Genomic DNA, 27698 nt, shown 5'->3' on the forward strand with positions numbered 1-27698 from the left:
GAAAGATGCAGCTGCAAAGATTGTTGGAGCCCTGGGAAAGGGCGGCCATTGTAGACATTAAGCAACATTAGACGTCTCATCTGCAATGTGTCCTTGCAAGTGTTCTGCGTTAGAGAGGCCGGGTGGAGGGTAGGAGAGCACAGGAGTAGCCATAGAAGAAGTCTCTTATAAAGCTCCCCTCTGGACAGCTTTTCTCCTCCCACTTTTAACAGAGCCAGGGACCGAGGAAAACAAATCTACTATGACGCGAACAATAGTGCTCATGTGACTGAAAAAAAAAAAAGTTAAGCGACCTAGAACCTCAGGGCCTGCGGTCAGCAATGGTGCTGCAGGCTGTGGCTCAGAGGAGCATGGGTACCTGCTTCTTGCGTGTCTGATTATTGCCATGATGCTGTTGAGATTTTTTTTTGGCAAAGCAAGAAGTCTTAAAACAAAACAAGAGCACTGTCTGCTCTTCCAAAGGTCCTGAGTTCAATTCCCAGCAACCACACGGTGGCTCGCAACCATCTATAATGCGATCTGGTGCCCTCTTCTGGCATGCAGGCACACATGGGGGCAGAGTGCTGTATAAATAATAAATAAATAAAATCTTAAAACAAAAACCAAAACAAAACACCCAAAACAATCGCAGTACTCTTAATACATGTTTTCTACAAACTGAAAAAAAAAAAAGCTATGCAGACCATATAAAATAGACTTTCTAAATTGTATATGTCTGTGCTCTTTGCTCTAAGGAGAGCCCTCTCTGCTTCTGCCTGCCCAGTATGTTGAAGTTAGGTTGGGAACTCCCAGCTGGAAGCAGCAAGGGGCCCCACGGATGTTCCACAATCTTCTGCCAGTCCTCAGGTACTCCAACATGAGTGAATAGCTGCAGGGTCCCTAACCTAGCAAGCCACCTACTCCCCCAGTTCTATCAGCTGCTCCTGCTTCTCCAGGACTGCTGGCAAGCAGATTCCTCACTCTAGGCAGCGGCTTGCTTCTGGCAAAGGATCCTGCGCCAGACGGGAGAAGGGGGGGGGGGGGGGGAAGAGACGTTAGCCAGAGCACACTTCCTGATTTAAAGAGTCTCACTTCCCCTACCCCCCTGGGCCTGCCAATTTTAGTAAAATACGCTCCAGCTGCAGAGCTGCCTCCAGGCTGTCTTAGGAACCCAGAGCTCGGCCGCGCCAAAGAAATGGCCTTGCAGCACCGATTTCCTATATATGACCTTCTGTGTTGGGCATCGCTCTTGAGAATGTTTGACCCCTCAGACAAGCTGCTGACCAGGATGCTTCCCCAGGTAAAAGGTGAAGAAGAAACCGGAAGTCACGCGTAAGGCAGGACCAGGCTCGTCAGAACGGAGGAGCCAGAAGCTGAGCATGGATAGGAGAGGACTAGAGGTTGAGTGTGAGGTGAAAACAGAACAAAACAAATTGTCTTCAACTGGCAGGGCCACGTGTGTGGTTGGCCTGGTCCCTGAGACTCTGGGGGGGGGGGCGGGGAGGAGTTCACAGGGAGGTGGCAATCAATTTCACAGAAGGAAAACAATGCATCCCCACCCCCCACCCAGGATTATTTCTTCTTAAAGCGTTTAACTTTTCACTTTTAAATGATTTCAAATTCACAGGAAGGTGACAAGAATAACGATAAGGAATTTCAGCTAGACAGCAGACAAAATAACAAGCCGCCAGGATGGCTTTAATATTTTCTGCATGCATTATTTATTAGCGCTGTCTGTGACCTCTGCACGCCCCCCACCCCCCATGCCTGTGCTCTGTGCCAAAAACGGCAGGGTGTGTGTCCCCATGCTTGGCTTTTACTGTTATTATTGACACATTTGAAAGTCTCACATAATTTTCTACATTCCCTCTGAATGCTTATTTCTCAAAAATATGGATTCTTATACAACTGGAATTATCAAAAATGATAAGTATCTTCAATCATTCAACAATCAATCAGGACATTGGACTTGACCCTAACATTACTGAACAATCGATACCCCATATTCAAACTTCTTCGGTTGTCCCATTCATGTCTTTTTTTTTTTTTTCTTGCTCAGCATGCCCTACAGGACTCTGTTCTGCTTTTAGCTGCCCTGTCTTTGGTTTCCTCTAAGCAGGAGCCTTTCTTTGCTTCCTTTATCTTTTCTGATGCTAAGTGCTCTCAAGAGCTGAAGCTAATTTTGTCAAGGGCTCCTGTGGGTGTGCCCGGGCTTCCCTTTCGATATGATTATGTATTCCCTACATAAACACAATGTGAGAGCTATCTTGAGTGATGGCTGGTGTCTGTTGCCAAGCTGGCTGAAGCCTGTTTTCTTGGCCAGGGGGAGATTCTTACGTAAGAGGCTCTTTGCTGTGCCCCGTCTCTTCTGGGTTCTTTCAGTTCCTAGATTCTGTAATTCTCTATCTTGAAATGATTGGCGCTGGCTTTCAGGACTCCTGAGCTTTTTTTTTTTTGTCCTATTTACCTAACAATAAGTTCTCCTCCCTCTGATCAGGCCGCAGTGAGCAGTGAAAACATAGGGCGTGGTGAACGGCCTGCAGCCAGGGAGAAGGTATGGAGGGAGCTAGCTGGCCAGGCCCAGAGCTTGTCTTCGCTCTATGGTCACAGCTGGATCACATTTCGTTGAGGAGACCCGGAGTGAGAGGTTGCAGTGAACGCAGAAAACCCAGGAGAGGCCTACAGAGGAGGAGCTCTGGGTAGACAAGACTGTGAAAGCCGGGCGTGGTGGCGCACGCCTATAATCCGAGCACTTGGGAGGCAGAGGCAGGCGGATCGCTGTGAGTTCGAGGCCAGCCTGGTCTACAAAGTGAGGCCAGGACAGCCAAGGCTACACAGAGAAACCCTGTCTCGAAAAACAACAACAACAACAACAACAACAACAACAAGACTGTGAAGGGCTTTCTGATAAGCACAAGGGAAGCCTTGTGGGAATGCTTTTCATGGCCATTTGCTCAAGGAACCTGACACTGTCAATTGTCTACAGAGTGGGAGCAAGCCTCAAGCCTTTAGCATCGGTCAGCTTGCTAACTTGCTTGCTCAGACTGTCCCGTTTTCCTTTGTCTTTGTTTCTCTCTGTGTGCTAGTCAATAGATTGATAGGTGGGCCTAGTTTAGTTGCCTTTAGCTTTAAGTGGTAATGCGCCGTGTTTGTAGTATGCAGTTTGTCAAGCCATTTTTTTTTAAATCTGCGCATGTTGAATATGGCAAACAGCTGCTACAAACATTCTTGGAGAGGCCAGGAAGGTTTTCTTTTCTTTTCGTGAGATTCCATCCTCTGTGGGTAGTTTGCTTGTGTGTGTTTTATATTGCATTTCGGCATTGACACCAAGAGGCATGAGAGAAGAAAGGTTAATAGAGTCAGGAGAGAATTTGAGAGGAGAGTAAAAGAGAGCTTGCCAAATTTAGGATACTCTGTATACAACTGCTTAATTAGTGAGACTGTGTCATTTGCCATATGCATGCCTGGTTATTGGCTATGTTGATAAGATAATCTTGAACTTGCCCAGATAATGCCAACTTGACTTATAAATTATTGGCACAATTTACATCCTAACAAGCATAGATGTTCTTTACCTATGCCAAGACCTACAATTTTAGGCATTATAATATTGCCTATTTGAAGCCTCTGACACAGCTATTATTGTGCAACTTACAGACTGAGCAGGTTTCCCCGTGTGTTTTAAAAAAGAGTTTGCTGTTGTTGTTTTCTTGTTTTGAGACAGGCTCTTCCTATGTAGCACAGACTGACCTCAAACTCACTCGTGATTTGTCCTCTCAGTGGAGGGACTGCAGCTGCGTGCCACCACAGCCGGCCTCGTGTGTCTGTCAATCACATAGCCCCATCGTTGGTTTGCCTTCCTGAGTATTTATTCATTAAAGGTCCATTGAAATCTTTTTATAAATTGCATGTACCAATTCTTTACAGTTAAAGGCTCGTGTTTACATCGGCACATTGCTTCTCTTTTTCTTAACTTTTATCACATGATGACTTCTGATTGACAAGTTTGTGATTTCAGCATAGTGGTCATAGTGAGACTTTAATTTTAAATTTGCTTTAAGAAACACTTCCCTCTCTGAAGGCCACTAATGTTTTTCTCTATATTTATGTCTTACTATTGGAGCTTTTCTTTCTAGCCACCTTGCCTATGTATTTATTTATCTCAGTGGTACTTTGGACTGACTCTAAGTCATGCTGGGTACAAGCTCTAGCACTGAGTGGCATCTCCTTTGTTGATGTTGTTCCTTTTATTCTGAGGTAGGGTTGTGCTAAGTTAGGCAGGACTTGAATCTGTGATCCTTCTGCTCCAGCCTTCAGAACAGCTGAGATTACAGGGACTGACCACCAAAACTAGCTATACCTTCATATTAAAGTGTGCCTGATAGAGGCAGAATATCACAGGATCTTGTTTTACTACGGTCTGAAAATCTCTGTTTTTAAGAATTGAAACTCTTAGTTCATGCTTATCTAATATAATTACTGATATAACTTGTTTAAATCTATTGACTTGCTTTTTGTATCCGTTTATCATTTATAATTGTTTTGTTTTGTTTTTTAATATCTCCATTCCAAATTGCCAGCTTTTAAGGTGTTTGTGTTATAGTCAACTTATTTACTGTTTAGTATCTCTCTTTCTGGTTTCTTAGCTTCACCATCATCCTTACATTGGAGTCTTTTTCTAGAGCTTATGCTATCCTGTGATTTGCAGTGCAACGGTGCCATTTTGTGCTCATTTCTTCTTTCTTCAAGGAGAGCATTTCTGTTTTAGACTTCTCAGATACCTGCCACTATCGATCCTAACTGACACGTATGCACCAGACAGATAGCGTACATACAGGGTCGGGGTGAGGCGTTAAAGTACGGCTGTCAACGAGAAGCCACGAAGCCCACGGTCTGTTTAGTTAGAAAATTTCTCAGCAAATGAAAGCTGCGGTTTGAGCCCTTGCATCTGAGCAAGAATTGGTCAAGTGAAGGAGGGACCAGATTGCTTCAGGTGTGCACACAGCAACCCGGCAGCAGGAGGAGGGATTGGAATTTTGCTCAGGGGACATTTTTTTTTCTGGCTGGAATGGAGTGAGAAAGTGAGGGGGCAGGGCTCATATTAGCAAAAGGTTTAGCATCTTTGGAAAGTTCTGATTTCTGACTGAATTAAGATTCTGGAGCTGTGTCTGTGGTGGTATTCCGCTCGTTAATATTCATTAGCCGAATGAAGAGGTTTTGGGCAGACCTACCACACAAAAGCACGTGCCTCTCCCATCTGATTTCGTGTTGGTTTCTACTTGGAAAGATTTTTTCCTGTTTCAATAAAAGAGTTTTTGTTTTCAGTTTTTTTTTTTTTAAGAGAAGAAAAGGGCATATCATTTCAGAGGCATGCCTCTTGTAATATAGGACAAATTAAAATTTCCAAAGTTCCTGGGTCTGGGAAACTGTGCCACTCATTCTCAGAGTAAGGAAGTTGTTCCCTTTTCCTAGCCTCAGCTTCCTCTTTGAGGTAGCACAGAGTTTATCTGAGGGACACCTCCGGCTTGGGCCCTCCCATGGTTTATCAGTCATTCATGGGTCACTAACACCCTCATGAGAATTGCTTTCTAAACATGAGACCTTCCAAGGAGAACTCACAGGAAACTGAGCCCTGTGTATATGCAACAGTATGGACATGGCCTCTGCTGCTTAAGAGGGACAGAAACCAGGTCAACACAGGTTGGCAATAAAGGGGCATGTATTTCTTATATCTGGGGAGAGAGGGTTGTTGTGGGAACTTCAGGACAAGCACAGAGCTAGGGCTCAGAAAAAGGCTAGACCTTAAAGTATGAAGAGCCTGCTGTGGGGTCCCCACAAATGGGATGGCTGCTCTGTAGGCCGGGCAGACACAGAACACGTCCTCTCCACCTGGGTTATGGGGTTTTACTGGAGACTTTGGCCCCAGAATCAATGGGAACACAGACTTGTCCTGATGTGGCTCCTGAGGCGTGGGTGGCCTTGTTGAAGCTCTTATTGCCTACTGGGTATCCAGGTGGAGGGGACACGGATGCATATGCTCCTGGAAGGATCTGAACAAATAAAGTTGTAGATATTTGACGGAATTCTTCCACACCCAGAAATCAAACTTAGTTTTCCTGAGGCTGTCTTGCTGGGTTGAGAACCAGTCTCGCCCATGGGTTGATCTTCAGTGAAATCTCCCAGGAGGATTTGTGGCTCCTAGCCAACTCAGGAACAGAAGAGGAATGAGATATGATTACTCAAAGGGGAGGGGTGTCTCATAATATAGGTTAAGGGATGTTGGTGACGTCTGGCCATAGTCCTTCTGAGTTGCCGATACTAAAACAGGGTCTGAGGGCTCAAAGCGAGTGAAGGGGACTGGTGGCTACAGCAGCTTTTGGCTCTGCTCCTAGTGTCCTCCTTTTTCAGTGAGCCACCTTCATCTAGGTTTTGCAGAGTGAAAGTGTCCCGAAGCTCCAGAACAGCATCAGGATGGTGGGTGAAGGCCCGTACCTTATCTCAGACCTGGACCAGAGAGGCCATCGGAGATCCTTTACCGAGAGATATGACCCCAGCCTGAAAACCATGATCCCAGTGCGACCCAGTGCAAGGTGAGCCAGGAGGAGGAGGACTGAGGTGGGCCGGGCAGGGCTCCCAGGGATGGTTCACAGTCTGCTCTCCATATGGCACCCCATATGTCTGTCCTTTTACCCACCCATCCACTCCTTTATGGACCACTAGCTTCTCGGCTCCTCACATGGTAGGTGAGACAACAGCTCATGTTACAGAAGACTTTCCTGTGCTTGGGCTGCTCATGACAATGATAAATGTTTTATTTAGTTTTTTTTGTTTGTTTGGTTTTGGCTGTTGGTTTTGTTTTGAGACAGAGTCTGGCGTTGTAGGCCAGGGTGGCCCAGAACTCAAGTTCTTCCTGCCTCAGTCACCCAGGTGCTACGATGACAGGTGTGTCATCACATCCAGCTTCTTTATCCTTCACAATCACTCGAGAGGTTCTGTCACCATCTTTAGCTGATGGTGAGGCACTTGGGGAGAGGTCTAGTCACTGGCCTGCAGTTCAGCAGGCAGCCTTTGTTTGTTTGTTTGTTTTTTTAAAAACAAACCTCTTCAGCATATATGAGCTGAGAGTAATGACTTTTTTTTTTTTTTTAAATGGGTAACACAGGAAATAAAGCAACCTAGGCTTTGGGTGGTTCATCTGGTCTTGACCGGTTTACTCAGGCATCTGCTGTGCCTGGTGCATGTGCTTCAGAGGGTTGGCCAACAGTTGACTGGGACAACAGCGACAACTGGGCCATGTGCTCCTTGGGCCCGCAGCAGGCTTCCAGGAGACTGGGTGGTGGCACCCAGGCCACTTTGTGACTCATACTCACGCTGGCACACTACTTCCGCTGCACGCTGTCCACCAGAGTTAGCTGCAGAGCACCCCAGATTCTGGGTGAAGGACACAGACTCCACCTTTTGCTGGCGTGAGCTGCAAGACCGCACCCAAGGGGCCGGGATTCAGAGCTAGAGAGCGGGTCACTTTTAGACTCCAGGATAGTGTTTCAGACAGCCTGGCTCCCAAGCACCTATGCTCAGCAGTTCAGTATATTTATTATTTTATATATCATTGACCACGACACCAGAAAAATGCTCTTTTCTGAGTAACAAGAGAACCAAGTGGCATCTCTGGGGCTTATAGCATATCTCAAATTTTATTTTATTTTATTTTTATTTTTGACACTTTCTCTGTCTCAGTCTCTCTCACACACACTCATCTTGGCCATATCCAGTCTACTTTCCATAGTTTTCAGTTTTTAAGATGTAATTCCCAAGCCCTCGCTACCAACATGACATCCCTGAACGTGAAGCTGGAGAGGTGTACGGATGTTCCTCACTCCTGGGCATTCCCACCACCACGATGGTAAATCAATGTGAGGGACTCCTGAGGGGACAGAAACTATGATGCAAACACTCCCTTCACCAGTATGTTTGTTAAAAATTGGGACAATCAGTGTGAACCCCATGTAGGCTAACACACAAACTCATGCAACACTCTGTGTTTTTTGAAATATAGTATTTTTTGAAATACAGTATTTTTTTTAAATAAAAGGACTTTTAAAATTATAACCAGAAATAGCAAAATAATTAGGACATGCTAAGTTTTGGATAGGATAATATGGTTAGATGTGTGTTGCTCAGTTTTGAATATTGGCTGTGTTTAACAGCTGACTGACCTGTGTATTTTCTGAACACTCACCATCTGCCTTCCTGAGCTGGGGTAAGCTGGATCAAGAGCTACCCAAAGGGCTAATGAACGCAAGTCTGAGGTTCCGCACGTGGCTGCAACTATAACTGCGATTGCAGACTCAAGCCAGGGGGTCAGGGCAGTGGGCCCCAACATCTGGGAACCCGAGAATATAATTTGCGGTAGGTTGGCGCCCAACCCGGTGGACGACGCGGGGCTGCTGAACTTTGCCACGTTTTCCTGGCTCACGCCTGTGATGATTCAAAGTTACAAGCACACGCTGACTGTGGACACCCTGCCCCCGCTATCGCCTTATGACTCCTCTGACATCAACGCCAAGAGGTACCGGGGTCACCAAGGGGGCGGCGTTGTAAGCACGGGGTCCCGAGAGTCCTTTCGCTTGCTTCAGCTTCCCCTGTGGGCGGGTCTCTGAGGGGAGGTGATGACTGCATAGAAAGGACATAGGGGGCTAGAGTGTGAGGCTAGGGGTGGCAGTAGCAGCACTGTGCATAGGTGGTTGGGGTCTTGTTTTACCCTATGCTGTTTGGGCCTCACCTGTGCTGCCGCATGAAGCCCTAGGCATACATTATTATTATTATTTTTTAAATATAAAAATGTACCATTGGCTCCAACTGATTGACTGAGTTTTGCAATGTTTAAGCAGTAGAACTATTTCCCACTATGCTTCTGTTCCTCGACAAGAGAGAGAGGTAGATGCCATTAATGCGTTGGTGACGCTATCCCGAGGCAACAACCATAAGCTGTGCCATTGTTTGCAGAAAAATGCCTCATCTGCTTTCCCACTCACAGGCCATGGTTTTGTTGTCATTGTTGTTGTCGTTGTCGTTGTTATTGTTGTGAGACAGGCTCTTACTGTGTAGTCTTGGCTGGCCTAGGACTCACTGTGTAGACCAGGCTGGCCATGCTTTTATGTTGAAGTTAAAACACAGAGCATGGGGCTACAGAGATGGCTCAGTGGTTAAGAACCCTGGGTGCTCTCCCAGAGGTCCAGAGTTCAATTCCCAGCACCCACACGGTGGCTCACAAGTGTCTAGAACTGTATGGGATCTGATTCTCTCTTCCGGTGTGCAGTTCTACCTGCAAACTGAACATTCATATACACAAAATAGATGAATCATTCTTTAAAAATTTTGAACACACCGTGTAACAGACACCTTGTTCTTTTCAGTTGAAAAAAATTTTTTTTCAAGACAGGGTTTCTCTGTGTAGCCTTGGCTGCCCTGGAATTCATCATGTAGACCAGGCTGTCCTTGAACTCACAGAGATCTGCCTGGCTCTGTCTCCTTATTACTGGCATTAAAGGCTTGCGCCACCACTGCCCAGCTTCAGTTGAGGATGCATAGACTTGTTCACTTCTGCAGGAAGATATCACTTCCTTCAGCCTTTGCTTTAGTGCTTTGCCTGCACATGTGTACGAGCGTCAGGCTTGTGCTTGCTGCTGGGCGAGGTCAGAAGAGGGTGTCCAGTCCCCTGGAAATGGAGTCACAAACGGTTGTGAGCTGCCCCATGGTCACTGAGGATCAAACCCGAGTCCTCTGCAGGAGAAACAAGTTACCTTAAATGCAACCATCTCTCCAGTCCCAAACTTTATTCTTTCTAACGATTGCACTGAAATGGATTCTAAGGACCTGTAATGTCTTGACTGAGGGAAGGTCCTCAAAGCTGCCGCCTTTCTTTGACCTCGAGGTTAACGCCCTAACTTGGGCCACATGGTCCAAAGTATGACACGTCCTGGAATACACGCTGGAGAGGCCGAGTGCAAGCTATGGTCTTGCAGTTACTTCCGGCGAAAGAATCGCCCTGCCTCTTATCCCTGCCCTGAAGAAACCTCAGCTATTGTTAATTTGCCTTCAGTCTTGAGAAGGTTTCCAGGGAGCTTTGAGGGGTTAGACCAGGATCTTGCTAGTGTTTCCCATTGGGATTTTATTTTAAAAATTGGTTCCGTCCCAACATCTGTTTAGGCTTTCTTCTCTCCTGCTGCCTTTGTTCCCATATGAGTTAAGTCACTCAGGCCAGGAGATTAAGCACACAATAAACGCTGGCTGTTCAATGGCGTACCCAGCCCCACCCGCATCTGCCTGCTGGAATGACTCCCACAGGCCCAGCATCAGCAGCACCTTGGATGCCGCACAAGTTCCTGCATCCAGAGTGCAGGGTGTCTCGGTTGGGCTTGGATGAATGTAGGATTCGCTTTTCCTTTGCTTGTGTGTTGACTCCATAGCCTCACACACACTCGAGGGAAGGGGTTAAAGTCACATTCTTGACCCTCAGCCGGAACCTCATGACGCTCTTTTCAGTTTTCCTAGGTCTCTGCTAACTCTATTCTCACAGCTGCTAAGGCTGGGGACCTGGGCCCTAGCCTTGGTCTCCGTTTTTCTTTCCTCCCTCATCTAACCCTTCAACAAGTCCTGTTGTCACCCGCCTGGCTGCCTGTCCTTGAATCTCCTCTTAACTTGCCAGCACTGTGCCTCTGGCCTGATGCCTCTTAGTCCCGTGTGGTCCTTTGCTTTTGCCTTGACTGCCCACAACCAACCACGCTCACAGCCACCAAGTAATCTTTCAGTTATGCAAATTATCTCATGACATTGACCTAACGACCTGCAGTTGTTCTCCCTGCACTTAGAACATGGCACCGTCACAGCGCCTTCCCGGGGTCCTTGAAGCCCCCTGAGAGTCTGCTCAGCTTTACCCCCCACACCCTTTGCTTCGTGGGCCATACACCTGCTTTGCTGGACTCCCTTTCAAATCTTTGCAATGGACGACCTTTTCTGGTTTCCTTGAGGTGAAATCTTGCTATACAGCCTCATCCGGTTTAAAACTTGAAATTCTCCTGCCTCAGGACTTGGATTATAGGCATGTACCACCAGACCTTGGTAAAAGGACAGGCCGTTTTCCCCAAGGAGGACTTTTAACTCTGCATTGTTCCTGTCTGCTTATGATTATGGATAGTGTAGCCAGAGGCCGAGGAGGCAAGAACTTGGGACGTGCCTAGCGCAGACATTATCAACAGCTCTGGCTGGGGACCACCCAGTTTCCCTCCTCCCCTCCTCCTCCCATCCCCACCCCTACCCCCCCACCCCCACCCCCGCGGAAGAAGAAAGAGAATGAACGTTGCCTGCCCAAACGCTCCACTTACCCGGACAAGGGCAGTGCCATGCACCTTTGCAAGAGTTTGCCCACCAAAACAGCTCCAGATGACAGATGACACGGACTGTCTGTCCTTTTCCCCTTCCCTCTCTTTCATTGCAGATTTCAGATCCTTTGGGATGAAGAAATCAAAAGGATGGGGCCTGAGCGGGCCTCTCTGGGCCGCGTGGTCTGGAAATTCCAGAGGACCCGTGTTCTGATGGATGTTGTAGCCAACATCCTGTGCATCATCATGGCAGCCTTAGGGCCGGTGAGTGGGGCTGGCTCTTCCCAAGCGTCTCCTGGGTCCCCAGCTGGGCAAACTATGTCGCTAGGCACTTTGTCTACGAGCTTGTGGTTTTTACTGCGTTGTCCTTATCTCTGCGTTCCTTGGGGGCGAGCTTCCGTAAAGCCAATCCTTGTCAAGCACAGCCACCACGGCTGACGTTAACAAAATGGTCTGCCTGGAAAGTCAGCTTGGTGTTACTGGAGGCCTCCTGTGCGGCGCTCCGCCCAGCGGCCCTCCCTCCTTTCTGCCGCACTATTTTACAGACCGTTCTCATTCACCAAATCCTCCAGCACATCACCAGCATCTCCGGCGGACACGTCGGGATTGGCATCTGCCTGTGTCTTGCGCTTTTTGCTACCGAGTTTACCAAAGTCCTCTTTTGGGCCCTTGCCTGGGCCATAAATTACCGCACAGCGATCCGGTTGAAGGTGGCCCTCTCCACGCTAGTTTTCGAAAACCTGCTGTCCTTCAAGACACTGACTCACATCTCTGCAGGCGAGGTAGGCGGGCCTGGAAGGAGGGTACCCTTAAAAAGCTGGTCCCCGTTTCTGTGAGTGTGTGGTGGTGGGCTGCGCTTCCTAGATGGAGTGCCCGCCTCCTCGTTTGTTCATATCCTGCCCATCAATGCTTGGCTCCCTGTTCAGTGAGGTGATGGAGTCTCAAAAACAGGAAGTCAGGCAGAAGAGGGTTCACATCGGAGCTGCAGAATTTGAAAAGCTGGCACAGGGGCCGAGCGTGGTATAATTCGATCCCTTTGATTACCAGTGAGGACAATAAAACAGTATAGAGCACGTTGTAGGTGTTTGGTAAAAATGACAGAAAAACAGAGTGTAGTACATGCCTGTAATCCCAGTGCTCATGAGACGGAGGAAGAAACATTGGGAAAATTGAGGCTAGCCTGGGCTACATAGTGAGAACTTGTTCCCTTCTGGAAAAACAATTCCCGTTCTCTAAGATTCCGGTAGAATGCAACCACGTGCTTTGCATTTCAGAGTTGACATTTTCTTAAACCCTTAATCTTTAGTAATAAAATCTTTGCTGCTTATTCAAACAGACAGACAAAACCTCCCTAGCCAAGGAAATCCCACACGGTATTTGGTGAAAGGACTTGTTTCTCTTTCCCAGTTGCTCCTTCAACTGTATTCAAATCACATTATGTCAATTATGAATAGATTGTGTGTGGCGTGAAACAAAGGCTGGCGACAGAGCACAGTTAGTAGAGGGCTTGCCTGGCCTGCACAGAGCCCTGGGTTCCATCCCCAGCACCCCAGGAACCAGCTGTGGCGGTTCACGCCTGCAGTTCCAGCAGTTAGGGTGCAGAGGCAGGAGGATCAGAAATTCCAGGTCATCCTTTGGCCTCACTTGGGATCTGAGGTCAGCCCGGCATACACAAGACACTGTTCTCTTAAAAAATAAATAAATAGCAAAGTTAAAGAATTTACCTCAGTTTATCTAAAAGGAGTTTGGAAGCTGGCAATTCAGCGTTTGGGGGAGGGTGGCTTCGAGAGCCTTCCATTCCTTCATCATCTCCCTAGCACGCACGTCTCCTCATGACTCAGGATGGTCTCAGGAAAGTCAGTAAGAAGGAGAGAAAACCAGAAATAATGTGTTTTCCTAGAGTTGGGCTCAGCTCTGTTTAGATGTTTTCCCCAGACCTCGTTCTGTACTTTGGCTTACATGTCACTTTCAATCACGGAGACACGGCCACATTCTTTGTACAAAAGAGGCTGATAGCTCTCCTCCCCCTCCTCCCCCTCCCTCCTCCCCCTCCTCCGGCCCCTCCTCCCCTTCTTTCCCTCTTCTTCCTCTTCCTCCTCCTCCCCTTCCTCCTCTTCCTCTTCCTCCTCCTTTTCTACCTCTTCTCTTCCTCCTCCTCCTGCTCCTCTTCTGTCAGCTCTCTTCCTTTCCTTCTTTCATGATTCGGGGACAGGATCTCACAGTGGCACCCAAGCTGGTCCGGAACTCAAGATCTTCAGGTTGCATCCTCCCAGGTGCTGGGGTCACAGGCGTGTCCCGCCATGCCCATCAGAGGAGTAGTCTCCTGGCTGGGTATGTTGCTGCCTTGATTAAGACAGAACGCTGCAAATAAAGACACAAACCGTGTCTCAGCATGCTTCCAAAACACACCAATTGTCTTTGTGGCTCTCATCTCTGGAATCTTCAGTTCTAAGACACTAGCCCTGCTACGTCATGCCAGAGATCCCTTGATGTGCCCCACCTCCTGCCAACCAGAAAGCTTTGAGAAGGCTCCCAAACCTGAACCTGTGTGCTTTCTTTCCAGGTGCTCAATATACTATCAAGCGATAGCTATTCCTTGTTTGAGGCTGCCTTGTTTTGTCCCTTGCCAGCCACCATCCCGATCCTAATGGTCGTTTGTGCGGTGTACGCCTTTTTCATTCTGGGGTCCACAGCTCTTGTCGGGATATGTGTGTATATTATATTCATCCCTGTCCAGGTAAGCCAGGGGCTGTGCAGTGGCAAATGGTGGACGTTGCAATTGGCACACGCACGTTCTCTGGACTGAGTGGAGGCCTTCATTCCTGGGGCTTGCACCTAAAAGCCCTTACCTCTCTTTATGAACACAGCTGTTCTATCATCAGTTGACTCAGGGCCATTTTCTAAGGACACGAATTTGAGCACCCTAGGGGAGGAGGGATGCTTGTGCAGTCTGCCAAAGTTCCTACTTCGCTGCCCTGCATCTTGGCACGTCATCCTATCACCTGACAGATTCCCAGTGGTTTCCTCCGGGCCAAGTCAGCTGCCACAGTGCAGAGGAAGGACCCAGGACCTCAGCCAAGTTCCCTTAGAGCTTTGCTTGGCACTTAGGTTCCCATCCCTGGGTTTTTAGGCCAAGCGCAATTCAGTAATTATCCCTGAACGTAGTCGCCTGCTTGTAACTCGATTTCAGATATTTATGGCCAAACTCAATTCAGCTTTTCGAAGATCAGCAATTTCAGTGACAGACAAGCGAGTCCAGACAATGAATGAGTTTCTGACCTGCATCAAGCTGATTAAAATGTACGCCTGGGAGAAATCTTTTATAAACACCATTCACGGTAAGACGAGCAGCCGCTTTGCTAAGCACTTACGTGGGTAGAATGTGCTCTTTTAAAGGGCTCTTCAAGTTCTGCTGGGCCAGGCATAGCGGCAGGGGCAGGGTGGGGTGCTGAGTGGGGGCCTCCTAAGGTGTTCTGTAGGTCAAAAATATTTTCCAAGGATTGTAGAGATTTTGTAATAGACCGAGGCATATGTTCTAATGAACCTGAGGGTGAGCAGCATATGGTTTCTCCCTTTCTGGGGCACAGGGAGCCTGGCGCTGGCCAGTTACCCTTTACAAAAATAATCCACAAACATATTGGAGCTGTAAAAAAGCTGTGTCAGACTGTTTCCTTGACTTAGAAGATGCTTGCGTGTGTTTGTGTGTGTGTGTGTGTGTGTGTGTGTGTGTGTGTGTGTGTGTGTACACTCACTCCTTCACTGATGAGCCTCCAGCAGCTCAGTAAGACTTCTTTAAGAATATGGCAATAGGCCTGGAGAGATGCCTCAGAGGTTAAAAGCACCGTCTGTTTCCCCAAAGGTCCTGAGTTCAAATCCCAGCAACCACATGGTGGCTCACAACCATCTACAATGAGATCTGGTGCCCTCTTTTGGTGTGCAGGCTCACATGCAGGCAGAATACTGTATAAAAAAAATTAGTAAATAAATCTTTAAAAAAAAGAAGACTATAGAAATATTTTCTTCACACTCAGAACTTAATTCAACATCATTTTATTTCATTATGACTCCATGGGACTTAATTCAACATAACCCAATTCACTGTAGCTCAAGTCAGTTTGGTTCAACGACGGTTGATCAGATTCCTACTGTTTGCAGATTGTGGGAGCCACACAAGTGGCTCGGAAAGGGTTTCCAATGTAAAGGTTAGGGAGGACAGTCGGTCTAAGCTCAGAAGCAGCCCTGTGTTTGTTGGCTCCAGACATCAAGAACCCGTCTACTTCTCTCTCCGTTGCACTGTGACTCTGGCCGAAGCCCGTCTTCTCTCAGAGACGATGCCAGAGCAGGAGCAGGCAGCCTCTCGCCCTGGCCGCCCCCGGCAGCCACCCATCTTTCCCACCTCTCTCCCCCGCAGAAGCCCAAAGTACCCCTCTCCCCTGCCAGAAATCCCTCAGTGGTTTCTTGACTCACCTAGATTATTCAGATTTAGATCTTTCTAGTGAAACCCAAACTCCCTCATTTGGCTCAGTAGCTCTGGCCTCTGGTGACCTCATTTTTCTGTAACCCTTGGCGGCTGTTCTCCAGCGTGAGGCTCTACTTCGCTCCTCTCGAGAGCGTCATCATCCCAGGCTTCTTCGTGCTCCAGGCACCCTGTACTGCCCTTTCCTCTGTTCCATGTTCATTTCGGACTTTGTGTTGACCTTGGGTCTCCTCCCAGTTACTGACTTCCGGGGGCCACCTGGACGGGAGCTCCAAATGTGTTCACACCCCACCAGTGGCTCCTTATCACTTAGCTCTGATTTTTTTTTCTTTCTGATCACCCAACACAATTTGAAATTATCTTACTCAGTTTTTATTATTATTGTTGGAGGCTTGTTTGTTTGGTTGTTGTTGTAATGGTGTTTTAGGCTAGCCTCACACTATCTGTGGAGCCCATGTTGGCCTCCAAGCCAAGATCCTTTCGTCTCAGCCTCCCAAGTGAAGTGGTGGATTGAAGGCATGTATTTCTACTTTTCCTTATTGCCTATCTTCCTCACTGGGAGAGGGCTGGGACCCTGCTTACCCTGTGTCCTCAGCTCCAGGCACAGCATCTGTCATATATTAAACACCGAACTATACTCCTGAATGAGTGGACATATGCCTGACATTTCTGTAAGATAAAGTTGTGAGAGTGCCACAGAGGACCTGAGAGAAGCCCAGGGGTGAGGGCTTAAGGGGAAAACTCCCTGGTAGAAGCGAAGGTATGGACGCTACTATGGGTTCTTGAGGTGGAAGGCACATGGATCTGACACTTAAAGTGACAACAAGTCCTGCATAGCATGTCCTGTTCTGTTCAGAGGGCACTGTACTGACTTCTTGTCACAGGAGTTAGAAGAATGTGGTACCTAGTGAGGTAAGAACACTGCACTGCCACATTGCTGATGTAAAAATGCCTTTGCATAAGAGGCTGGGGTTAGGTTTATGCCTATAAACATCCAGGGGAGCAGTGCAGAGTTCTGGGCATTTTGCAGACTTACGAAGAGGAGGCGTTCTCTTAAGGTTTTGTTTCTGTTCCTGGGATACATGGCAGGGGCCCCACTTTGCCTGTCTCTAGGCTACCATATGTGCCCGTGGCTCTGCGATGTTTACAGATGTTCCTTTCAATGTCTTCCCTGTGTCTAGAGTTAGGGAGCTAGCATACAAAAGTTCAACCACGGAGTCTGGGCAGTTGAAGGTCCAGTCACGTGCGGCTCCCTGCGCCAGGTGGGCCTTTCTGTTTTGTTATGCTCCACACTCTTGCTCTGGTCTTCCCTGTGCTTGCTCCTGTCATGGACAGTCTTTGTCTGACCCCTTTCGGCATCTGGTTTAGGACTCTAAAATATTAGAGTATCCAGGGTGGGAGAGACCCTGGAGACCACCAACTTGGAGGAGTGCTGAGATCTTAGTGCCGTTGGCTTTGTTTCCTTGGGGTTTTGATGTTTTTCACCTTTCCCTCATTTGGTGGGTGGGGGCAGGATCAGGCAGAAGTAGTTCATATCTTTTCATTTGTATTAATTAGTAACTACTTTATTGCTGTGAGCAGAGATCCTGACCGAGGCAACTCTTGGGAGACATAGTTTAGTTAGGAAACTTGCTTACAGTTTCGAAAGGCTAGTCCATGATTGCTGTGGCAGGGGGCGTGGTGGTGGCAGGCAGGTGTGGTGCTGGCACAGTAGCTGAGGGTTTACATCCTGGTCTTCAGGCAGCGGGGGGGGGGGGGGGGGGAGGCAAGACTGGGCCTTGAAACCTTAAAGCCCGCCCCCAGTAACACCCCTTCTCCAATAAGGACACATCTGCTCCAACAAGGCCACGCCTCCTAGTCCTTCTCAAACAGTCCCACTAACTAGGGACCAAGCATTCAAACTTATGAGCCTGTGGGGGCCAGTCTCATTCACACCAGCACATCTTCCTTTCTCTTTGTGTGTGTGTGTGTGTGTGTGTGTGTGTGTGTGTGTGTGTGGTGTGCAGTAGGTATACATGCTTGTATATGTACGGGTGCATGAGTGCGGAGGCCTGAAGCTCACATTTGGCGGTGCCTTCCTTGACCACTCTTCACCATGTCCATTGAGGTAGGCTCTCTCACTGAACCTGGAACTTGCTGGTTCTGGCTGGTCTAGCTAAACCAGCTTGCTTGCCCCCAGAGATTTCCTGCTCTGCCTTCTGAGTGCTGGGATTACAGTCAGTGACCCTTCCTGCCCAGCTTTTATGTGGGTCTTAGGGGCCAAACTCTGGTAGTTTACACTTGTGTAGAAAACATTTTACCTGCTGAGACTTTTTCCCCCAGCCTGGGAGTAAAACATTTTTCTTTCTTTCTTTCTTTCTTTCTTTCTTTCTTTCTTTCTTTCTTTCTTTTTTTAAAATATTTTTAAAAATTATTATGTATATAACACTCTGCCTGCATGTACACCTGCAGGCCAGAAGAGGGCATCAGATTACACTATATATAGATGGTTGTGAACCACCATGTGGTTGCTGGGGATTGAACTCATGACCTCTGGAAGAGCAGTCAGTGCTCTTAACCGCTGAGCCATCTCTCCAGCCCATGAGTAATATATTTCTTAATGCTAAGATTTGGCATGCAAAATAAGATACTGCCCCCCCTCCCATCACTGCCTTCTCCTTTGCAGATATAAGAAAGAGAGAGAGAAAATTACTGGAGAAGGCTGGATATGTCCAAAGTGGAAACTCAGCCCTGGCTCCTATTGTGTCCACCATAGCCATTGTGTCAACTTTCACCTGCCACATCTTCCTGAAACGCAAGCTCACTGCCCCTGTGGTAAGACCTAGCTCTGCATCAGGGCACTTTTGCACCCTCTCCTTGGCAAGCCCCAGGTGAGAAGCCCCTTTCTGTCTTTGTTGAGCCTAGCATCAGAATCCTCAGCTGCAATATGCCAAATGATGCTAGGATAGTTCATTGGATTAATTAATTAAATGTAGTTTTCAGTGCTAGGTGTTTTGAGCCCAGGGCCTTGGCACATTCTAGATAGGTGCTGGACCACTGAGTTATATCTCACACTCTGAGCTGACTTGTGTGTGAGTGCTCGGGCTGGCAATGAGCTCAGGAGAACCTGCCCAGATTCTTACTCCATCCATGCAGGGTAGGAGCACAAGTTTGTGGCGGGAGGGGGTGCTGGGGTGGGGGAGGGGAGAGGGACAAGGAAACTTAGAGAGTGTCTGGCTGCTTGGCTGTTTTTCCTTCTGTGTGCTACAAACAGGGGATCTTTAGACTGTTCTCTGGTAGGGAGAATTCAAGGGATTAGGCCTGGGGTCGGAGTCAGGGTTCCTCCGAGCTCGAGAGCTGGGTCTGTCCTGTTTAAGTCCTGACTCTTCCTACTTCCCATGTATGACTTGGGACAGGCCGTTGGCCGTTCCTGGCTGTTCATTCATTATTAGTACACAGCCTGGGTAGTAAGTAGTTCCTGTCAGTGTAGCTGGGAGGAGAGGAGATGGGTGAATAGTTTTGCATAAAGTCTGGGAAATCGTGTGTGTGTGTGTGTCTGTGTGTGTGTGTGTGTCTCTGTGTGTGTGTGTGTGTGTGTGTATGTGTGTGTGTTGGGCTTACCTGCTCTACGTTACCTGCCCTCCCCAGGTCACGTGGGTGTGGGCTGGAGCCTCTGAGGGGAAGTGGGATGAAGGCAGAGCATCAGGGCTTTTGACAAGCGAACGGAACATCCAAAGATAAAAGAAATGCTGAGCTAGAGGGAAAATAGCTCTAGGATTTAAATGAAGAAAAACACAGCTAAGATAGTAAAACAAAGTGTCTGCAGGACACGTGGCTGGAGGAAAGCCAGCAAAAAGCGAGGAGAAGTCTGTGTGCCGTGGGTGTGGGATGGCAGAGGAAGGGAGGGATCAGGAACAGCTAAGTCCACAGAGGAAACCCAGCACCCAGAGCAGGCGCGTCAGGGTTGGGTGGGCATCCTGGAGAGAAGAGGAGCTTCAGCTTGGCCATCTTCTGCCAATTCCACTAACACTCACATCATTTGTATATATGAGAGGGATGACTTCATTTTCAGGCTCTTTGTGCTACTTTACTCTCACTGTAAAGCTTTAGACCTAGTCACAAAGCCAAAGCCAGACTGAGTGGTCACAGTGTCCTGGCTGAGCAGAACACTGCCAAATTATTGTGAGTGCTTTTGATATTCCCCAAACTCTCTCTCTCTCTCTCTCTCTCTCTCTCTCTCTCTCTCTCTCTCTCTCTCTCTCTCTCTCATGTGTGTGTGTGTATTTGTGTGTCAGTGTGTACACACACATACATAATTTTCTCCTCTAGTTCTATTATATCAAAGAAAGGAAATTGAAACCTAATGATGTTGATTTTTCTGACACGACAGTTTAGAAGAAAGCAAGACCTAAAATAGGTCTCCAGATTCAGAATTTTCTCATTCCATTCCTCTGCTAGGGCCATGGCATCCTGCGGTTGGCTTCCAGGTCCACCAGGTAGCCTGTGTACTGTCTGCCGGTATCTGGTTGTTTTATTTGTTTGCGCCAAGGTGGCACTTTTGCGTTTGGAGAGTTAGGACCAGATGTGATTGGGAGCATTCCTTGTTATCCTCTTAGCGATGTACGGTTAGCTCAAACCTGGGCCGTGTCCACAGGGCCTGTTCAGCATCAGACAGCATCACTTGGGATTTGCTGAAGGAAGCTGTGCTATTAATTTCTTATGTGGGGTAGAAATAGGCTGATAGTGAGAAGATGGTGGCTGAGAGATGAAATCATGCACCCCAGGGTGCTGGCAGATAAAGAAAGCTTGTCTTTGCTGAGGCTATCCCATATCCAGAGATACTGTATAGGGCTCAGTGAGAAGACCCCTACAGCTCTGGAGGAAGATGCTGTGGTGCTAGAGGGTCAGATGCCTCTGAGTGACCTAGAGCAGAAAGTGAGTTAGGTGAATCTGCACAGGGCTTGGAAGAGCAGTCTTGATCTGAATAAAGACACTGCATGGATGGACATGTATGAAGCTGTTCAGTTGAGGCGGAAAGTCTCCCTTCTGGATGGCAAGCAAGGGTATATGGTTTCCCGTCACTTCTGTGAAAATTCCCAAAGCAAACTAGAGTGCAAAGCCACTGCCCCCCACTTGGCCAACCCATGGTTTCTGAGCCATGAAATGAAAAAGCACTCCTCTGTGAATCCCCAGCCGTGCCGCTGTTTCTTCTGTTAGTAAGTATAACACCCCCACGGATAGAGCAGCCTGGAGCTAACGGGACCCGCAGTTCCTAAACCCTCGATCCTTTCTTTCCTTCTTCAGGCGTTTAGTGTGATCGCCATGTTTAATGTAATGAAGTTTTCGATCGCAATCTTGCCTTTCTCCGTCAAAGCAGTGGCCGAAGCCTGTGTCTCTCTAAGGAGAATGAAGGTATAGCTAACGCTGGGTGAGTAGGGAAGAGATCTCATTTCTTGCGGGGTGAACGATGCTTGGGAATAGGGATGGTGTTCAGGTCAACCGGGCAGGGGTGGGGTGAGAGGGTGGGGCTGGGTCATGTCTGTGGCTGTGCAGAGGTTTTTCAGGAGATGTTCTCGAAGGAAAACAAGAGAGCGTCTCTGTCCTCAGAGGGAGCGCTCCTAACCCCCGCAGCGCATGCAAGGCAGGATTCTAATTTTCTCCAGCAGTACAACTGGCCCTGCACTGACTTGGCCCCTGGTTTGTCCTGTCACGAGTGTGGTGACCAGCACCACCTCGGAGTTGTCATTTACCCACACAGTTTATCCAGAAAAGCCAATGGGAGGCAGGTAGGAAACGAAAAAGAGAAAGGAGACTCCTTGTCTTAGCAGCTCTCCTTCTGGCATTGAGTCACACGCCCTAGTGAGTTGTGTCTATGGTTAAGATGTCAGTGAGCTGCAAGAATGGGGTTTTATGGGTTTGAGGTTAGGACAGGAAATGGAGAAGGGTTCCCCCCCCGCCCCCCCCCCCCCCCGCCGCCACCCATCACCAGGGAATGGCAGCTCAGTTATCTGTGAACTCTGGGGTCACTTCAAGCATCCCGGGTTCCTGCACCCATTTTATTGCTTCCAAGTAGTCTAGGGCCCCAATGGAGACTCCAGCCACCGTCCCCTCAGTGAGGAGAGGCACTCTTGTAACACCGCACTGGAAAACGCACTGTTGCCACTTATAGGTACACAAACCAGCAGTCCCCCATTGGCTCTGTCTGTCCTTGCACTGGAAAACAAGTATGAGCGTTTTGGATTCAAGAGAGTCCTCAACCTCCTCACTGTTCCATCACCTTCACTGAGACCTTCATCATTTGTCCTCTGAGCTTAGAGTGACTAATAGACCAGTCCTCCTTTCCCAAAGCTGTCCTCCTGAAGTAACCACTACACTCAATCCCCAAAGGGCTGTTGAGTGATTGGCATGCCCACCAACACTGTGCACTCTGGTCTCTTCTGGCACTGCACGTGAGCCCTTACCGCTGTCTCCTTACTCTCTGCATCTTTCTTTCCCAGCCTATTTCTTTCTGCCTTTGAGCTCTGTGGTCCAGCAATCCTTGATGGCCCATGTCATGCCACACCTCACCCACTAGACCACACCTTGCATGCTCTCTTGTCTGCCATGTTGTGGCCTTGACTCACATTTTCTTGCTCTTTCATCCCACTCTTCTTTGCCTGTGCGGTACCTGTACAGACATGTACCTCCAGGAAGGGGAATCATTTGTCCCTTCTCTGGCCATTAGAGCGCTGTGTGCTTGTCACACTTCACTGCACTGACCTGTGCACTGCCTCCTCACAGACACACTTTTAAAGGTCAGGAGCTATGCCTTATTTCTACTATTTACCCCCATAGTCTGACACATGCACCATTTAGTAACTTGTAAATGTTCTGTTGACCTGAGGGGCCAAGAGGACAAAGAGACTGAGCAAGGGGACCCTGGTTTCACACATATCTGTCATACAGTGAAGGCCATCCCCTACGGGCAGAGGCTCGCTGTCTTGGAGATAACGATGAAATGCAGCTGGCTCAGCATTCTCCAATGTGGGTGACCCACATAGGCCTGAGGGTTAAAAGACGCCAATCCCAGATAGTTTGAATCAGTGGAGTATTTCTGTTGCATCACTCCTTGGGGGAATAACTTCTGGTCAGTCCTGGATGTCTTAGGTAGAAATGCCAAGATTCTAATTTGGGGTCATTAGAAGCTATATTGGGAGGATTCTTGCCAATGGATGACATCCGCCCACTTACTGTTATCTCTTTAATCTTAGAAAATTCTCATAGCTAAAAGTCCCCCATCCTACATCACCCAACCAGAAGACCCAGATACTATCTTGCTTTTAGCAAATGCCACCCTGACCTGGGAACACGAAGTCAACAGGAAAAGTGACCCACCGAAGGCGCAAGACCAGAGAAGGCACATTTTCAGGAAACAGCGGCCAGAGCTATACAGTGAGCGAAGTCTGTCAGCTCAGAGAGCTCCTAGCCCAGAGAGGCAAAGTGGCAGCTCCAAGTCAGTTCTACACAACATCAGCTTTGTGGTAAGAAAGGTGAGTGTGGCGATCAGCTTTGTATTATGATAAGGAAATATTGGAGGTGATTAATCTCTAAAGAGCTAAGGTGTGGGAGTCTGAGGAGAGGGCTCATTGTCGAAGTGCTTGCCATGCAAAGCTTAGGGCTTGAGTTTAGAGCCTCAGGACCTCCATACACAGACAGGTACAGCCATGCATACCTGTAATTCCAATACTGGGGAGGCAGAGACGTAAGATCCTTGGGGCTTGCTCAATATAGCCAAACCAGGCTCGGTGAGAGACTCTATATTAAAAAAAAAATGACGAATGATTGAAGAAAAATTCTACTCTGGCTTTTTCAGGGCTGGGAGCACTAGAGGGAGAGAGAAAGGGAGATGGGGAGAGGGAGAGAGGGATGGAGAGGAAATTGAGATTATTTTGACTCAGTTTTGGATATTACAGCTCAAGGTCAGACCGTGGGCCTCTGGCAAAGGCTGTCCATCATGGCTTGGGGTGGGTGGGTGGGTAGTGAGACAAAGGCATGCCCACAATGACCCAAACATTCCAGTAGCATATCTGCTCCTAAAAGTCAACGTTACCTGGCAACATAAGAACTGGATGCCCTTTTGAGAGGGATTCAGCTCCCAAACTGCCTCCACCCTGCCCCCTGGTATTTTGTAGCTATGGCTTGCTCTTAACCTCTGAGCCATCTCTCCAGCCCCGGCTATGGCTTTCTCTAGCTGGAAGTGATGGTGGGATGTCTCTGATCAGGTCCTCTGGCGTCCCTGTCCAACTTCATGATAACGTGCCTGAATGTTTCAGCACCTTCCCCAAGCTTACAGAAGATGGTTTCCATTACTACTGATTTTTGATGCCTCCTTTAGAACCACTGTATCTTTGTTTTGCTTTGTTTTTGAGATGGGATTTTACTAGGTAACCTAAGCTGGCCTTGACCTAGTCACAGGTCACCACACCGGCTGCTCTAGTTACAATTTTGTTTTCGGAAAGTGCCACATGCTCCCTGGAAATGGTATCCAATGTGTCCTGTGGGCCGAGCGACACCGAGCTCAAGTCTCTTTTGTGTCCCTGCTCAGTGAAGTCACTTCTTGACGCTCTCCCCTCCCCCTGGGACTGCACCCTAATTTCTTCAGACAGGCTTAGGAAACTGATATCATATAAGGAAACTGCCTTTTTTTGCCCTCTAATTGGTTTGCTCCATACTATCTTCAGAATATGGTAATGTCTGGATTTGTGCGTCAAAGGCACAGGCAGCCTTTTGTGAGCTAGTTCCCTGTCCAGGCCCAAGCCACTTAGCAGCTCCTTATGGGTTAAGGCACATGGCCTTATCTCCCGAAGAGCCTGTCTCTTTGCCTGCTGCCTGGGTTTTTATAATAGCATCCACTTCACAAGGCGCTTGTGAGAGCAGAGAGAGCGCATAGGAAATGCTTAGCTCGTGGTAAGCTTCAACCGCCGTTAGCAACCGTTGTCCTCTTTCCCCTTTAATGATCACGGCTAGCTTGAGTGTTGCCCTTAAAAGTTCTGAATTCAGGCCATCCAAGCTTAGCCCCGTGATTCCATTAGACGCTGTCCTCCAGGATGAGATCAGGGCATGCCGTTCAGCGTTATGCCCTTAGCCCCAAGCCTATGCCCAGTGCAAGGCTCTTAATGGTTCTTGATAAGTGAGCAAATACTGAACCACCCAGAAGATGCAGGGATTAAAAAAAAAAAGATTTATTTATTATGTATACAGTGTTTTTCCTGCATGTGAACCAGATCTCATTATAGATGGTTGTGAGCCACCATGTGGTTGCTGGGAATTGAACTCAGGACCTCTGGAAGAGCAGTCAGTGCTCTTAACCACTGAGCCATCTCTCTAGCCCAAGATGCAGGGATTTATTCTGAAAAAAAAAAAAATGGTCCTAGGAGTCTCTTACCTGGCTCCAAGGAATGGCTAGGACTCCAGGGTAGCTTACAGGGAACCTTTATGGAGCAGATGGGTCCTGGCTCCGTAACTGACCTCACCATCTTGAAGTGCTATTGTGATTTGAAGGGTCAGCTCTGCCCACATACTCGCGGCTTCGTCGGCGCTGTGGGATCCATAGGGCAGTGACTCCTTCCGTCCTGATCGTGGTTTTTTCCCAGTGCCTAACATGGTATGTGGCATGCTACAAAGACCAGTCAAAGTAGATATTGATGACAGACAGCCACCCTCATGCTAGGTACGGCAGGTGATAAGCTTATCTACTCTAGCTTGGGGTGGGAAAGGAGCCATATTTGGGCCCATACTGAATGCATCTTTGTTCTAAAGGGTTGCACTGGGAATTATTTGAAAACGCTCTGGAATGTTCCACGTGTAACTTCTGCTCAAACACAGAAGCAGACAAGCTTTTGGTTGCCCATGTACCTCTAGGGTTACCCCAGAGGCCTCTGTGACCCCTGCCTTGCCTCTTTCAGGTCTTATTCAATGTCACTTGTGACAAGTGCTGTCCATGGGCCCATGGGGCTGGGACCTTCAAGTGTACTCATCCGTCTTGCGCAGAGTGCTAGACTTTGATAGCAGCCCGCAGGTAGTGGAGGGGTGTCAAGGTATCATACACATCTGCGCTCACGCTGTCAGAAGTCGCTTGAGTTTCCCTGGCAGCCCGGAGCTTCGTTTGGCTTTGGTGACCTAACAGAGCATGCTTTATGGGTGCTGTTCTTTACCCGGACCATCCTCCTCGCTCCTGGTGCTGCCTGTGCCTCACCTTGAACAAGCTGCTTTCGTTCAGATTCCCACTCAGCACGTGTCTCAGGGCCAGCACAAGCAAATGCACCCACTTTCTGAGTAGCTTACCCATGTACCTCCACTTCCACCCTCTCCTCGCCCTTTCCACACATTTGACAAATATTTCAGTTGCTCCCCGTCTGGCCATCTCCAACTAAAACACAAGCGATGTGTGTGTGTGTGTGTGTGTGTGTGTGTGTGTGTGTGTGTGTGTAGCAACACAGGGTCTGTCTGTTGTGCTCATCTCTGTGTGACTGGGATTGCACTGGGATCTAGAATGTGCCTCCACGTGACCCTGGAGTCAGGGTGAGGTGACTGCTGGCGCTCAGAACAATGCCTGATACATCGCAAGTACTCCTCAGTGACAACTTGATGGCTGAGTTGACACACGCACGGCTTTAAAGTCATTCTGTGGAGATAGCGGAATGACTCGGTGTTCTAAATTGAGGTTTTATGATGACAGATATCATTAAAGTATGTCTTCTAAAATCACACAGCTCTCTAGATTTCAAGTAGGCTCCGTGTCCCTTTGGGTCATATTTTCCTTCACCTGCCGTCAGGCTCACTTCCTAGTCTCTGGGCACAGGACAACTGTCTCTTAAGCTTGCTCAAGGCTATTTGACATGAATCTGTGAGCAGGACTTCCAGGTTTCCAAAGGCCCTCTGGGTACTCTGCTGGCTGCATGGAGGGAGGGTGCCTGATTAAAACTCACCTCTCTGCATCCTTTCAAGCTGTGTGTACTAGCCTTGGGGGGCCCGAGGCTGCAGCTGCCACCTTGTAGAGGTGACAGTAGCTTCTTGGTCCTGCCTGGCCTGGTCAGCATAGCGTCCAAGTGCCCCCCTGAGAATGTGGAGGGAGTAACTGTCTTGTCTCTACTTCTCTGACAGGGGAAAGTCTTGGGAATATGCGGGAATGTTGGAAGTGGAAAAAGCTCCCTCATTTCAGCTCTCCTAGGACAGGTAAGCGTGTGGTGGGAGCTGGGAGGACACATGGACGGGACAGTGGCAGGGTTTCCTTGCTGTAGACTTTGGGGGGGCTTTAGCAGCCTGTAGAAGAGTGATCAGCTTTGGCTGCCCATAGCTAGTGCGAAGCTCGTTGATGATTCCCTTGGGTTGAGGCATTTGGCAGCTCCACGCCTGGCTAGACTCGGTTCAAGATTCTCACACATCTTAGGTTTATCTCCCGAGGACAGGTAACAGTGGTTGCTTCCTTGGCTGCAGCTCCATGTTAGTCTAAAGAAGCGACAGATGATTAAATCTGTGGCTTCTCCCATGGCTGCCTTGGGTTTATAAAGTCCAACAAAGCCGCTTGGTGGAGAAGGAAGGGAGTGGGACTCATGGCATCTTCTGATGAATTTTTGATTGTTTGTTTCCTAAACCCCAACACCTGCCTGAAAGCCTCAGGGAGAAGGTGACCGAATGAATGCACAGAGGCGGCTGCTCTGAACACCTTGTATAGGAAGAGGGCGGTTCCTAGGTCTTGTCCCATCTCTGCCATGGCTACCTGTGAGACCCGAAGTAGGTGCTAAGGCTGCTCACTATGTCCACAGGTGGCCTTCGTGTCGCCACATTTCACAAGCTTCACCCTAAATGAATAAAATGCGTTTGAGGAGTTGGGGACCTAGCTC

The 27698-nt window shown here is 48.4% G+C and overlaps 1 protein-coding gene and 1 long non-coding RNA gene across 2 annotated transcripts in view; one reads left to right on the forward strand and one right to left on the reverse strand.

Moving 5' to 3' along the window:
• Positions 1–1191: 1191 nt before the first annotated feature.
• Positions 1192–27698, forward strand: part of ABCC12 (ATP binding cassette subfamily C member 12) — a 66031-nt gene continuing 39524 nt past the window's right edge. The window contains exons 1-11 of the mRNA XM_084757002.1: positions 1192–1279; positions 6406–6569; positions 8393–8548; positions 11477–11624; positions 11906–12142; positions 13924–14097; positions 14551–14698; positions 18503–18651; positions 21121–21228; positions 23067–23345; positions 26959–27030. Coding sequence (XP_084613128.1) covers positions 1235–1279; positions 6406–6569; positions 8393–8548; positions 11477–11624; positions 11906–12142; positions 13924–14097; positions 14551–14698; positions 18503–18651; positions 21121–21228; positions 23067–23345; positions 26959–27030 — 1680 coding nt within the window. The 5' untranslated portion in view covers positions 1192–1234. The remainder of the gene's footprint in view (positions 1280–6405; positions 6570–8392; positions 8549–11476; positions 11625–11905; positions 12143–13923; positions 14098–14550; positions 14699–18502; positions 18652–21120; positions 21229–23066; positions 23346–26958; positions 27031–27698) is intronic.
• On the reverse strand, positions 12153–22845 carry LOC311583426. Its single transcript, XR_014774507.1, has 3 exons — positions 22398–22845; positions 13581–13721; positions 12153–13046 (listed from the first exon to the last, which is right to left on the reverse strand). It is a non-coding gene; the product is annotated as an uncharacterized lncRNA (long non-coding RNA).

This window comes from Acomys minous, assembly GCF_964271855.1.
Source record: "Acomys minous genome assembly, chromosome: 14".
Taxonomy (NCBI): domain Eukaryota; kingdom Metazoa; phylum Chordata; class Mammalia; order Rodentia; family Muridae; genus Acomys; species Acomys minous.